This window comes from Cyprinus carpio, chromosome B15 (assembly GCF_018340385.1).
Source record: "Cyprinus carpio isolate SPL01 chromosome B15, ASM1834038v1, whole genome shotgun sequence".
Lineage (NCBI taxonomy): Eukaryota > Metazoa > Chordata > Actinopteri > Cypriniformes > Cyprinidae > Cyprinus > Cyprinus carpio.
Window position 1 is genome coordinate 6,676,987 of NC_056611.1, and position 15,538 is coordinate 6,692,524.

The window sequence follows — 15,538 nt, forward strand, 5'->3', positions numbered from 1 at the left end:
GGCATTTTCTCCTGATAACCCCGAAAAGAACTTAAATTACACTTTCAGTTTTGATCGTACAGATAAGAGCAATACATCAATCGAATCTGTAAAGGGTCTTCTTTTATTTGTATCCACACATAATAACAACAAAACTTTGTGCATTTATAAAATAAAGAAAACAAACAAGGTGCGCTGTCTGCAGCCTTGGTCTGCGGTGATCTTAATTTAGAAACGCGTCAATAAAATGAACTGTAACTCAGTGAATACTCAACACAGAGACATGAGAGATAGATCTATAGAAAACTTGACATGTCTACTTTTAAACTAAGCAAGTGCTATCAAAAACAAATATTCTGTGATAAAGTAATCCATATGAAAACAACGCAATGTCCGTCTTTCGTGTCTCCCTTCATTATATCTAATGCGACCACGCCCACACGCCAAGCGCGCTATTGTTATTATAATCTTGAAGCTTGTGCTGGTAACCGCCCTCATCAGAGCAAACAAAGCAACGAGACTGTACTTCACGTTTTTTTAAATGTTACTGTTCGCTTCGCGCTGAGAGGAATAAGACATAATTCAACTCAATAAGACCGCTGAGAGGAATAAAATTTGGATCACCTCAGAAAGAAGACCCAGCAGAGATAAACATGAGTAAGTCTTTTTTATTATTAATCTACTTGTATTAGTTTTCATATAACTTGTACACATTTTACTAGTTAGACTTTTTCCAGACTATAATTCCTGACTAAATGTATAATCAGGTGAAACATTATGAAGTTTCATTTACATCATCTCAATGTTTCACGATGCCAGGATGTTTTCATTTTTTTTTATGTTCTATAACATAGACAGCAATACGATATAAAAGTAATGAGTTATAATGTTGCTAGCTTAATGTCAGTAAAAATGATTAGACAAAACTTTACTGAGTTAGGCTATTCTCTGTTCACGAATATAGCCATATATGTTTTGAACTATATATATTGTACAGGCCTTCATACAAACCATGCTTGTGTTTTCAAGAATGTAACTAAGCTTCTGTTCATCAGTATCTGCTCTGGTATAAATTAGGGCTGTCAAATGATTAATCACGATTAATCACATCCAAAATAAAAGTTTTGTTTACATAATATATGTATGTGTACAGGGTATATTTATTATGTATATATAAATACACACACATAAATTATATATTTAGAAAATATTTACATGTATATACATTTATATATTTATATTCTTATATTTTATATTATATATAAATATATTTAATATATAAACATAACATATTCTTCTTAAATATATACATGCATGTGTGTGTATTTATATATACATAATAAATATACACAGTATACACACATATATTATGTAAACAAAACTTTTATTTTGGATGTGATTAATCGTGATTAATCATTTGACAGCCCTAGTATAAATAAAAAAAAAGTGTATCAAGTAAGCTGTAAATCACTAACAATGTGGTAATTGTGTTCTTTTTTTTCCTGTAAATTACTAATAGTATCAGTGACCATCACAATAATGTTAATAATGCAGTTTATTTGCGTAAACAGCATGCTTACTTTTTTATTTCAGATAAATAATAACCTGTTGCAAAGCGAGTCAATGCAAATAAGCAGCCCACTCAGGAACCTGGAACACAGCTAAGACCAAGCGAGGCACACACTCCCATCTCTTCAAAGTCTGTTCAAAAAGTATGTCCTACAGAGCACATAAACAATATACATTTTGGAAATGCAAGGTATGTGATGTTCCTTTATATATTTCAACATGACGCATGAGCCTGCATTTATTTGATCCAAAATACAGAAAGTTGCATTTGCTAAAGCAGTAATATTGTGAAATATTTTTACTATTTAAAATAACTGCTTTCTATTTGAATATATTTTAAAATTTAATTTATTCCTGTGATCAAAGCTACATTTTCAGCATCATTACTCCAGTCTTACTCCAAGTGTAACAATATACACTATACCATTTAAAAGCTGGGAGTCAGTAAGTATATATATATATATATATATATATATATATATATATATATATATATATATATATATATATATATATATATATATATATTATGTGGTGTGTGTATTTATTTTTTACTGATTATTTTTTTTAATCCGTTGTAAATTGATTTCATTTTTCTGGCTCCCGATAGGAGTGGGTGTGGGAGAGAGGAGGGGCGCTGGACGAGTCAGGGCTGGCGGCGTGTGATGGGGCACACCTGAAGGAAATGGAGCCTCATCACCGCCGCTGTTTAAAAGCCCAACGCGCCTCTCCTCGGGAGACCGGTCTCTTCCCCGTGCATGCACACTGGTGTCCTCGTGGGTCCAGGAAGGGTGCGTTGAGGGACTCCCGCGCCACCAGAGACGTGAGCTGCCGGACCCGCGGTCCGGTCGAGAACCGCACCCGTCTACACGGCCGTCGGGCAAGGATGCCGGGCCGTCCATCCCCTGCAAGCGCCGCGGCCAGCGAGGAGGATGAAGCCGCTAGAAGAAGCCGCCGCCCCTCGCGCCCCGGACCGAAGAGGGGGAGCGCGTGCGGCCCGCCGGACTCTCCGCCCCTTACCTGGACCCTTCCTCCATGAACACTGCCAGACCCTCACGAACCCCGCAGCACGACGAGGACACCAGATTCCCTGTTGTTTTGGACACTGTTCCCCTTTTGGACACTTTATTCCCCCTTGTTTTGGTTTTTTCTGTTAAATAAAAACCTCTCCGAGGCCTGACGCCACGCCCACTGTGTCTGTCGTTGGCTCGTCCCGTCACAGTGGTGGAGAATGCGGGCAAGGCGGAGCCTAGACAGCGCAGTTGGGAAACACCTGATGACGTCACTCCCTCTCGTTTGCAAAAAGTTCGCGTAACCCGGACTGGGACGGAGGAACGGAGGAGACGGCCTCCCAACCACACAAAGGGGTAAGTGACTTCTCTTTTACGGTCATTTTACCCTGTGGTTGGTTGAGGCTGTCGACTAAATCCCGTTTTCTCTGTCCCTGTTCCGGCGCGCTGCGAGAGGGAGGACTGCCCGGAGAGGAATCCCCGCCCCGCCCACTCCGACCGTTTTGGGGCCTGGTTGAGGAAGGTAGCACTCCCCGTGTGGGCGGCGCCCTGAGGACGGGGATGTCGCTTGGGGGGGGGGAATGTGACGAGTCAGCTGCCTCCTCCCTGATAATCACCGGCACCCCGTCCTAAATCGCCGCCCTTCACCAGGCTCCCGATAGGAGTGGGTGTGGGAGAGAGGAGGGGCGCTGGACGAGTCAGGGCTGGCGGCGTGTGATGGGGCACACCTGAAGGAAATGGAGCCTCATCACCGCCGCTGTTTAAAAGCCCAATGCGCCTCTCCTCGGGAGACCGGTCTCTTCCCCGTGCATGCACAGCTGGTGTCCTCGTGGGTCCAGGAAGGGTGCGTTGAGGGACTCCCGCGCCACCAGAGACGTGAGCTGCCGGGACCCGCGGTCCGGTCGAGAACCGCACCCGTCTACACGGCCGTCGGGCAAGGATGCCGGGCCGTCCATCCCCTGGAAGCGCCGCGGCCAGCGAGGAGGATGAAGCCGCTAGAAGAAGCCGCCGCGCCCCTCGCGCCCCGGACCGAAGAGGGGAGCGCGTGCGGCCGCCGGACTCCGCCCCTTACCTGGACCCTTCCTCCATGAACACTGCCAGACCCCCACGAACCCCGCAGCACGACGAGGACACCAGATTCCCTGTTGTTTTGGACACTGTTCCCCTTTTGGACACTTTATTCCCCCTTGTTTTGGTTTTTTTTGTTAAATAAAAACCTCTCCGAGGCCTGACGCCACGCCCACTGTGTCTGTCGTTGGCTCGTCCCGTCACAATATATATATATATATATATATATATACTGACTTATATTAGCTATAACTTATTTAGCACACAAGTGATAATAAATACAATAATCATGTTAGAAACTATGCTGTTCTTTCAATTAATAAAAAAAAATCATCTCTTTTCAAAATTATTAATAATAATAATAATAATAAATGTTTTTTTTTTTGAGTAACAAATCAGAATATTAGAATGATTTCTGAAAGATTGTGTGACTGGAGTAATGATGAAAGTCAGCTTTGATTGTTCCTAATTAACTGCACTCACAAGTGAATCTCAAGTTATTTTGTGGGATAATTAAATATATTCTAAACAAACTACAAACATAAAAATATATACATTTATGTTGTCCTCACATTCTTTCTTGTAACTCTTCCCTCTCAGTCACTAACCTGACTGAAAGGCTCATTATGCAGCTCATTATGTGGGACTTTGTCTTCTCAGGTGTGAATCACACTAATATTCATGATAGTTGACGCCTACTCACATATGCCCTTTTGAAACAAAAAGTGTCTTCGAAATTTTAAATCAATCTATTGTTTTCTATGAGTGAGTAAACAAGATGATTTTCACATCATTTTGAAGCAAAAATTCTAGGCTACAAGCTCCAGGTTTGACAGTCTTGTGAACAAATGTTCTCAAAGTGTTTTATGACCTTATTTCAGTGACTTCAAAATTTTAGTTTTTTACTAACCACGCATAAACGTATTCTCAAAAACACAATCATGTACATACATGCTATTTACATATTATTGTAGCATAGTTTGTACTGAATACAGTGTTATTAGATTTTAGCCATGTATCTATTTATAAGCAACTGAAAAAAGCACAAAAGTCAGGGGATGTCAAAATTTCTCCAGGCCCCCAAAACCCCCTAGACCTCAGAGGGTTAAACTTCTGGCACCCCTCTGGAACTTGACGATGAGATTGTGCCTGTACGGCCCAACCAGCAAAAGCTGTTCCTCATCCTCCCTGACCTTGCACAGTGTCTGTGCGAGAAAACTCACTGGAGGAAGCAAAAAGGTTTACCTGGGGTTCCCCAAATCGTCTCCAGGTCAGCCGGATGGTCTCGGGATGGAGTCGCCATTCCCTCAGGGAACGTGAGCTGTCCAGGGAACGTAAGCTGTCGTTAGAATGCATCGGCTGCACGATTGAGCTCCCCTGGAATGTGGACGGCACGCAGTGACTTGAGCCGCGTCTGACTCCAGAGGAGGAGATGACGAGCAAGCTGCGACATGCGACATGAAGATAGACCTTCCTGCCGGTTGAAGTACGACACTGCCGCAGTTTTGTCCGTGCGGACCAACACATGCTTGTCCTGTAGCAATGGCCAGAACTGCCGTAAGGCAAGATGCACTGCCAACAGCTCAAGGCAGTTGATGTGCCAAAGCAGTCAAAGGTTCCATCGTAGCAACGACATGCTGGGACACTTGTTCTAAGGGCACCCCAGCCTGTAGAAAAGCAAAGTCTGTCCAGGGGCTAAATGAGTGGCGACACATTGGCGTGACGGTCACGTGGAGTGGACCGTGACGCCATGCCCATCTTGGGACTCGGGAGTGTAACCAGAGTTGAAGTGGTCTCATATGAATTAATCTGAGCAGCGTGACTGCGGCTGCGGATGCCATATGCCCCAGGAGCCTCTGAAAGTGTTTCAGAGATACCATTTTCTGACTCTGAAGTAACTGACTGGGCACTCTCACTGGTGGCCCCGAGTCTAACTCCACATCAAGAAAAGAGATCCTCTGCATGGGAGAGAGTTTGCTCTTTTCCCAGTTGACCCGAAGCCAGTCCAGTCCAGTCTCTGCCTGTGTCAGTTTGAGTCTTGTTAAAGTTTTAAATCCCTGCCACCAAGATGCTCCTCTGTCGGTCACGGATTATGGAAAGTGAAACATAAATCGGTAGGGGTGGTTGGATTTATTCAAGTACTTTAAAAAATTTAATTGAAGATTCTTTCTTTTCAGATTCTTATTTACAGCTATATCATAATAGGCTGTATTTACTTATTGGGAGAAAACAGGTAGTTCTATGTGAAATCAGACATTTGAGCTCCCTCATATAGTCAAAATGGCATAATCATAAAACCCCGCGAATATTCGACTGTCAGATTGGTAGTCAAATCAGGCTTTTAGTATAGGAGTATAGTATTTGGATTTTTGGGTGTCACCTACCAATCATCCAGCCAAGATTCTCATGGCTGCCCGGGCAAGCAAGGCCGTCAGCTCCGGGTCCGATTCGGTGGTGGTGAGAACACCTGAGGGGGCAGCCCCACGAATCTTCATCGTCGGAGCATGACAGCCTATCCCCCGATGCCGTGAGCGTCATCTAATCCTCCGGCGGCGCACCGAACAAAATGCTGGGACCATCATGAGCCTGGGCAGCAAAATCACTCGGAAGCCGCATGGGACTTTCGCTGCAGGAGGAGTGAGAGGTCCACAGAGACATGCCCGGTGGAGAAGCTCTCACTGTGACCTTAAGATCTTCCAGAGCTCTAGCCGGCGGTCCCTTGCTCATGACAGGGAAACCAGGACAGGTAGAGGCTGAGGGTGCAGCTCCATTTCCCGTAAGGAGAGAGAGGCAAGATTGCTGCGAAACCATGCTCATTCACTCACAATGAATGCATGAATCATCCACGAACACAGCTTCAGCATGTTGGATGCCCAGATACTGAAGACAACAATCTTGTCTGTCAACAGAGGACAGGTAATGACCGCAACCAAGAGAACACAGACAGAACAGCATCTTTAAAAGATGTGAACTGACCGTGATTTGCTCTTTTAGAGAACTTTTTAGTTGAAGTTTCCTGGGGAATCGCTGATGACAGGGTAACCGCTGTTTGCACCGTAATGCCAACGTGGAACAGCTTCTTCCAGTCAGATGAGTAAAGGGCTTTGTGGAGATCAAGCACTATCATCCACTCGGCTCCGAAGCAAAAATCTGAAGAGTGGATGCACTTGTCACCTATTTATACCCGTATGCATGGGGAGTGGCTCAGGTATGCAAAATCCACTAGCCAAATTTCATTGCCGTTTTCTCTTGAAGTCAGAGAGGATTGGGGCTCCCAAGTGAAACCCCTATGTCATCACGACATAACTTGTAGTGACCGACAGATAGGGAACTCTACAGGACATTGGCCCTGCAAGAGCAGAACTGGACAACCCTTGATCTGAGAGGACCAAGCTGAATGTGAAATAGTTGTTACTATGCAAATTTCAGTAATGATTAATACATAATGGTTGTGGCATCATAAACAAGCAATTTTTCGAAGAGAAAGCTTTTGCATTCATTAGACCACACTTTTATTTCAGAAAAAAGAGGAATGGAATTTTGGTTTTTCATGGCATGTCCCCATGACATGAATGAATTTGAAACCTCAGGGAATTGCACAAAACAAATGCTAAGCATTTTTATTGGCCTGGACAAATATTTCCTGACAGCGCTCCATTACAATACAATCCAGAAAAATGACCCCATCATAGTTTCATCAATGTCTCTTTCTCTTTCTCTCTCTCTCCTCTCCCACCTGTCTGTCTTTGTGTGTCTCTCTGTGGATTTAGTCAAACATTTCTGCTGGATGAGTACACAACATGGTTGATGGCAATAGAGCCTAGAAATGCCAACTGTCCATCACAGCTGTCAGCATCTGTTCTGGTGCCAAAATCAGGGGCCGTTCCACAAGGTCATAGATACAGTGGACAACAGGACTAATTCCTCTTCCAATCTCAGACTTGTTTAATCACTCAAATCTCTGAACTTTCATTTCAGTTCATCTCTTAATCAAAAGATGTTGTTCTGAGTCATCACAATGTTTCCTACCTCATTGAAGTCTGCACATCTGTTCCAAAACCTAATCAGAAAACCTACCTAAAAACCTACCCAGACATCATAGATACATGCCTGTCATTTGTTCCAAAGGTTATGTTGCCTTCTAACACCACTCTGTAAGCCAGGTTCTAAGGCTGCAACACTGTATCTCTCATAAGAATGCAATCCCACAATATATTGCAGTAAACTCAACTAAAAAACAAAATATGGACAGATTAAATAACTACATGTCAATTTTGAATATATATAGTTCAGTGCTACATTATTTTTTTTTATACACTACAGCTTAAAAGTGTAAGTTAAGTTTGAGTAAAAAATAGAAATTATTATTTTAATGCTGTTCTTTAAATGGTATATTCATCAAAATATGCTTCCACAAAAATTAAGCAACACAACCCTTTTCAACATTGATAATGATTTCTATAAAATGATTTCAAAAGGGATCATGTGACACTGAAGACTGGTGTAATGGCTGCTGAATAGCTGATTCAGCTTTTCCCTCAATGGAATAAATTATGTATTTTTTAGTCGTTAAAATAGAAACCTTTTTATTTTAAATGTAAATAATATTTCCCAATTACTGGTTTTGTGAGCATTTTAAAAAATGCATTGTTGTGTGTGTGTATGTGTGTGTGTGTGTGTGTGAGTGCGTGCACGTATATATATATATATATATATATATATATAATATATATATATATATATATATATATAAAGTTAGGTCCATATATATTTGGATACAGGCACAAATTTGAATATTTTAGCTGCTGACCAAAACATTTTCAAGTTACAGTTATATAATGAATATGGTCATAAAGTGCACTCTAAGCTTTAAAGGGTTAGTTCAGCCAAAAATCGAAATTATGTCATTAATGACTCACCCTCATGTCGTTCCAAACCCGTAAGACCTCCGTTCATCTTCGGAACACAGTTTAAGATATTTTAGATTTAGTCCGAGAGCTTTCTGTCCCTCCATTGAAAATGTATGTACGGTATACTGTCCACGTCCAGAAAGGTAATAAAAACATCTTCAAAGTAGTCCATGTGACATCAGAGGGTCCGTTGGAATTTATAGAAGCATCGAAAATACTTTTTGGTCCAAAAATAACAAAAATTACGACTTTATTCTGCTTTTTCTTCTCTTCCGGGTCTGTTGTGAACACGACTGCTGTGACTGTTGATGTACGACGCTGCTGACGTGTTTTCTTCGTTATTGGGCGCACCAGAGAACACGTCAGCAGCGTCGTACGTCAACAGTCACAGCAGTCGCATTCACAACAGACGAAGAAAAAGTGAAACAGACAATTGTTAGGCTTCAAAAATAAAACAAATACATTAGAGAGATAGCAGTAACATTAGTAGTGGCCAAATCAACAGTTTAGTACATTCTGAGAAAAAAAAAAGAAAAAAAAAAAAAAAGAACACACTGGTGAGCTCAGCAACATAAAAAGGCCTGGATCTGTACATATACATACACACACACACACACACACACACAAACATTTAAATAATGTTTACATTTCTCAACTTTTCAAACGCATGCTACAATCCGCTGTCAATCCCCCAATTCCCTGCATTAGCCTTCCCTGCATCTCCCATAGAGATTAAACTGAACACCCATTCAGCTCCAAACCAGTGGACACATAAATGCTGCCTATAAGGCAGCTGCCCATAGAAAGCAGACACCAAGGCAGCTCACTGGGTTTTGGAACAGAGCTATTTGTCTTTCTTTGCATCTCATTGGTTCACCACATGGCACACCACAGCCCAGCAGTGTCAATGCCCTATCAGCCCTCTTTTCAATCACTTCCACCCAAATGACTTTCACTGGCAGCCTCTCAATGGCTATAAACAAGCACATTTCACCAGTGAGGGCCATAAACCTGATCTGTGGGTGGCAGAAAGTACAAGATACCCTGAAGCTAGAGCCTTCATTTTTCATTCTGTGCCTTTACTTTGTGTCTCTGACTAAACCCAAATTTCCCTATAGAATTTGGTTCAACCAAGCAAGTCAAAAAGAAACCTAGTCGCATATACAAGAATCCTCTTCTCTTAGTGTCATTATTAAATTTTGTTTATCACATTGTCTTATCATCAGCAGCTAGCTTGTAATCAGCTGCATTCACAACAAGAACCAAAACAGATAAGACAATATTAATTGGAAATGCAATACTAAAGTATAGCAGGGATAAAATGTGTCCAGCAGAAGATGATGAATGATTCATTGACCTCATCAAAAGATGCTCAATGGTAAACGTGCACAATTTCTCTTATGTATAAATGGAAATGAGATACGTTGTCATCTGCTCTGAAAGGCTGACCTGCTGACAGTGCTGTGAAACAGAACAATGTCTATTTCTGCTGTACTGCTAAAAATAATCAAACATTGTGATGTTTACTAGAAATATGACACTGTTACATTCTGGAAGAAGTGCTGGATAGTCATTAATTGCAGACAGAAGCTCTTAAATTAAATTAAAAAAATTCTCATTTCATCTAGGCACAAACATCAGAATAAAGCAAAATCTTACTGCGGTCAGTAACACACACTGTATACACAAATATATATATACACACACACACACTACCGTTCAACAATTTGGGGTCAGTATGATTTTTTTCAGTTTTTTAAATGTTCTTATTTGATAAAAATTTTGATAAAAATGTTACCATTTAAAATAACAGTTTTCTAGTCTAATTAAAAAATTTAATTTATTAATGTGATGGCAAAGCAGAAATTCTTCAGTGTCACATGATCCTTCAGAAATCATTCTAATATGCTGATTTGATACTAGGGCGCAGGATCCTTTAGTTTTCCTAAGGATTATTATAAGCGCCAAAGCCCAAGAGGGCACAGCACCCCCTTTAAAGTGATACTCCACCCCAAAATGAAAATTTTGTCATTAATCACTTACCCCCATGTCGTTCCAAACTCATAAAAGCGATGCTCGTCTTCGGGAAAAAATTTTAGGTTATTTGGATGAAAACCTGGGAGGCTTGAGACTGTCCCATAGACTGCCAAGTAAATAACAGTGTCAAGGTCCATAAAAGGTATGAAAGTCATCGTCAGAATACTCCATCTGCCATCAGACATGCAATCTGGGTTATATGAAGCTACGGGAACACTTTTTGTAAGCGAAGAAAACAAAAATAACGACTTTATTCAATAATTCCTTTGTCAACGGTCTCCTCTGTGTATCTCTATATCACCATATGCTGAGTATGCTCTACTGTATCATCCGCGCCACAAGGACGTGCTGTTTTATTTAAAATCAAAGCTAAATACACGTAGAAACAGCGCATCCTTGTGGCGCGGATGATTTATTGAATAAATAAAGGAATAGAGGAATTATTGAATAAAGTCATTATTTTTGTTTTGTTCACTTATGAAAACTGTTCCCGTCGCTTCATATAACCCAGATCGCACGTCTGGAGGCAGATGGAGTATTCTGACGACGACTTTCATTCCTTTTCTGGACCTTGACAGTGTAACTTACTTGGCAGTCTATGGGACAGTCTCAAGCCTCCAGGTTTTCATCCAAAATATCTTAAATTGTGTTCTGAAGACGAACGGAGCTTTTACAGGTTTGGAACGACATGGGGCTAAGTGATTAATGACAAAATTTTCATTTTGGGGTGGAGTATCCCTTTAATGCACTAAAATAACTTGGTCCATATATAATACATACTTACACATAACTGCACCGAGTCTGATCGCAAACAGAGAAGCAAAATCAAGTTAAAGTTTTAGAATATAAATTTCCGCCTACCAGGGATACAGGTTTTGTGCCATTGTAGATTCTCAGTGTGATAAACTCCATTGATTTGATATAGAAATCTATTGTAACATTATAAATGTATAAATGTTCTGTCACTTTTGATCAATTTAATGCATCCTTGCTAAATATAAAATTTATACAATATTTTGTATATTTTGGTATTTCCAGCTTTGCTCATTAAAAATTAACAGCAGATATTTCAATTTATTATAAATGTGTTAAAAACGCAATGCTCTTTTAATTTAATTTAAAAATTCATTTAAATTAACTAATAACAATGTTGTGTACATTTCAATTGCTGTACATTTAGCTTTGTATACATGTAACAGTTAGTTCATCAAATTTGATTGGCCAAGTGGTATTCCATGTGATATTTAGTGCAACAGCAATGGGACTTTTGATGTTGCTTAAATTCATGCCATAAGCAAACCCACTCTCCAGATCAGCTCTGAAAACCTCCTATCACTCAAACACCTTAGATCGTTATATCAGACTCACTTCTCTCCCTGAAGTTTGTTGGTTTTCACAATCAAATCCTGGGTTTGTTCTTTGGCTGCCTGTTGACACACAAAACAGGAAGCTGAGTTATGGGCAAAGAGCATGTTGGCCCTTAAACTATATAAATTAAAATATATTCTTCAGTCCCTTGAAATGCTTTTCAAGCTTTTTAAGTTTATAATCTTTGGTAGGCTGCTAATAATTGCAGTAAAGAAATTATGATTTTCCAAAAGGGAAATATGCTAAATAAATGCAAACATGCATAATTACCTTCAACCTGTTGGTCATTTCTTCACAGCAGGAGCTCATGGCCTGAACATCTTCATGAACACTCTCTAGTTCCTGAAGAGGAAAGACACACTCTAGTCCTATATTGCAGTAGAAGTTCACTAGTGCTACAGAGGTTGTATGCAAAATGTTTATTGTGTAAACCACCTCAATAGCATCTTCTTTACATTTATTTAGATGCTTTTCTACAAAGCCACATATCAGCATTATTTTATTATCATTGATATACTATTATAGCTTTTGTTAATATGTTGAATTTTTTTTATTTTTATAGTTTTAATTTGAATTTTAGTTAAAGTCTTGATTAATTTTGTTGTTTTTTATATATATTTCTCTTTAGCTTTCATTTATATTTATTTCAGTTTTAGTAATTTTAGTACTTCAACTTGTCTGTTTTCTATTTTAATATATTGTAAAATGTTATTTATTTCTTGATACATTTTTTTTTTCTGGAGTTGTTGATGAACAGGGTGATCAAAAGAACATATTTTTTTTTAAATGTACACATTTATTGTAACAATGTAAAAGTCTTTACTGTCACTTTGGATCAATTTAATATGTCCTTAGTGAAATAAGCTATTAATTGCCAACCCAAACCAAATCATTTTCAGTGTTTGCTAGAGTACAGAAGTGAAATGCATAAATACACTTTGTAATTTAAATATAATGTACCTTGTAAGATGTAGACAAGTACTAAAATTACTAAAACTGAAATAATTATAAATGAAAGCTAAATAGAAACATAAAAAAAAAAAAAAAAAAAAACTTTAAAAAACTCACAACAAAATTAAGACTTCAACTAAAATTAAAATAAAAAATATAAAAATAAACTAATTCAAAACATAATAGTAATTTTTGATCATTAAAAAAAGTCTCACAGGCATGGTATGTAATATAAAAGGATGATTTTAATTATACATATATAATGCTTTTTAATTAAACATTTTTGAGCTCCTGTATAGAACCGTCGCTGTGAATTTACCTCCTTCACTTCTTTAAATATCCGTACAAACTCTTCATTGATAGAAAGGCTGCGTCTCTCTATGTCTCCTCTGAGGTTCCTCCTGGTTCTCAGACTGTTCTCAGTGAAAAACACAGAGAGAGATTTCAATGCTTCCAGCATCTCCTAGAAAGAAACAAAAAAAGGAAATAAGTGAAGCAACAAGATCTTTACTGCTGCACTGCTTGTTCATCAACTGCATATTGCCTATGAACATCAGATGATAAAACTGCAGTTACAAAATTTATAATGCATGTTTTAATCAAAATAATATTACTCCAAACACCTTCACCCACAAATGTACTATAGTAGTACAATGGTACAGTACAGCGATGGTATGGCAATTTTTTTCATTATAGACTAATGTTCAAAAGCTGATAAGATTATTTTAATGTTTTTGAAAGAAGTCTCTTTTATCCAATCAAAGATACAGTAAAAACAGTAATATCATGAAACATTATTTAAATTTTAAATAACTGTTTTCTAATTTATTGTAGTTTAAATTTTAATTTATTCTTGTGATGGCAAAGCTGAATTTTCAGCGGCCATTACTCCAGTCCTCAGTGTCACACGACCCTTCAGAAATAAGTCTAATATGCTGATCTGATGCTCAAGAAACATAAGAAAAACAACAACAACAACAAAAAAACTTTACTGACCCTTACCATAGGCAACATTATATGGCACCATGATTTATGTTTGGAAAAAAATAAAAATAAACACATCACATTACCATTGTACAATGTCTAAAAAAAAAACATCATAATACCATGCTTCTCCACGTACTAAAAAACAAAACAAACTAAAAATATTTTTTAGACATGAAACATGGTAGTACCATAGTATTCTTTATTTTAGTACCTTGAAGTACCATACAAATACCTAGTACGAGAATTTCAGTATTTTTTACTTACAATAATTATAAATGGGTTAGACAAAATTGTCAACAACTGGGAAATATGCAATATTTATTTATTATTTAATTCCAACCTTCTTAGAATAGATTCATACAATTTTTAATTTTTGAATTTTCCTTCCAAATCTATCAACTGCGGTTTGATAACAGCCAAACCCAGTGATTGAGCTGGCCTGGGTAGATGATGAAGTTCATCTTGGTGCTCCAAATGTCCAGGTTTTATTTTCATGACATCATCTATTTTCCACTTTAGCATTAATGTCTGTGATTACATGTCTAGCAATTAGTGTTCTTTCTTGGATATTAAATTTACATTGTTCTATGCGTTTTGTTCGTTTTTTGTGTTTTTTTTTTTTTGGGGGGGGGGGTCTTCTCGTCAATGTGATTACTGAGGTTTGCTGTCACTTTGCTGCAGTAGTTCTGTGTTGTGACACAATCCTTATCATTTACATTTCGCCCACTATTCCTCACTAATGATGAAGTCTTGCCAAGGTTTGTGTACATAGACTTAATCGCATTCTTAAAACACCAAACAATTGGGCTGGTAAGGTTAAAGATGCTAATGCTAAACGGGTTTCCAAGAATTGGCTTTTTTTAATTTTTTATTTTTTTTGTGGAAGTCTGACAGGTTCCCTATTTCACAAATGGCTTTTACTAAGCACTCCCAAACAACCTTTACTACACTGAAATACAACCTAGAGAATATAGACAAGGAGAAGTTAATTAAAAATAATAATATTGAAACATTTGTTTTTTCACTATAACCTACACAAATTATGTTTACCCTTACAATAATTACTGTTCATATTACTTTGTCCAACCCCTGAAGATTCACCATGTTATAACGTAACATACAAATGTACTTATCTTTAAGGGTTTGACATGCAGAACACCCCGCTACTGAAATATTATTTACCGTGTACGTTAATATATAATATCATGGTACATTTTGGCACTATCTCTAATTGAGGACAGTTTTATCATCCATGTTTGAATCAGACACACATCATTGCAAAACATTTTAATGAAAATTAAGTGTACGTTACTCGGAAATTATGTTTATTTGTTTGTCTGTTTTATATTATTATTATTATAAATTACGTGAAAACTATTTATAGTGCCAGGTGCACTGCGATCTAAGAAGTTAGCAAATACGAACAGACTGTCACAAACCTTGTCATTATCCAGCCTGGTCTCCAGGATCTTGTTGAGTTTTCTGGATAGAGGGTTGTTGGGCTGTGAGGACGCATTCCCGCTGCTGTTAGAGGTGTGAAGGTTTGAAGCATCAATTGACAGCTCTGCTTTAGTGTCTGCCATTATCAACATCCACGTCAACCTCCAGGAAGCTGTTTTGAGTAACCAGAAAAACGTCCCACTGCAACAACAAGAGGTT

At 38.6% G+C, this 15,538-nt stretch overlaps 1 protein-coding gene across 1 annotated transcript in view; it reads right to left on the minus strand.

Moving 5' to 3' along the window:
• Positions 1 to 15,538, minus strand: part of LOC109107916 (conserved oligomeric Golgi complex subunit 6-like) — a 76,762-nt gene extending 61,224 nt beyond the window's left edge. Inside the window, exons 1-4 of the mRNA XM_042739024.1 lie at positions 15,319 to 15,538; positions 13,212 to 13,355; positions 12,212 to 12,283; positions 11,942 to 12,000 (exon numbers count right to left, since the gene is read on the minus strand). Of these exons, the coding sequence (XP_042594958.1) occupies positions 11,942 to 12,000; positions 12,212 to 12,283; positions 13,212 to 13,355; positions 15,319 to 15,471 (428 nt within the window). The 5' untranslated portion in view covers positions 15,472 to 15,538. The remainder of the gene's footprint in view (positions 1 to 11,941; positions 12,001 to 12,211; positions 12,284 to 13,211; positions 13,356 to 15,318) is intronic.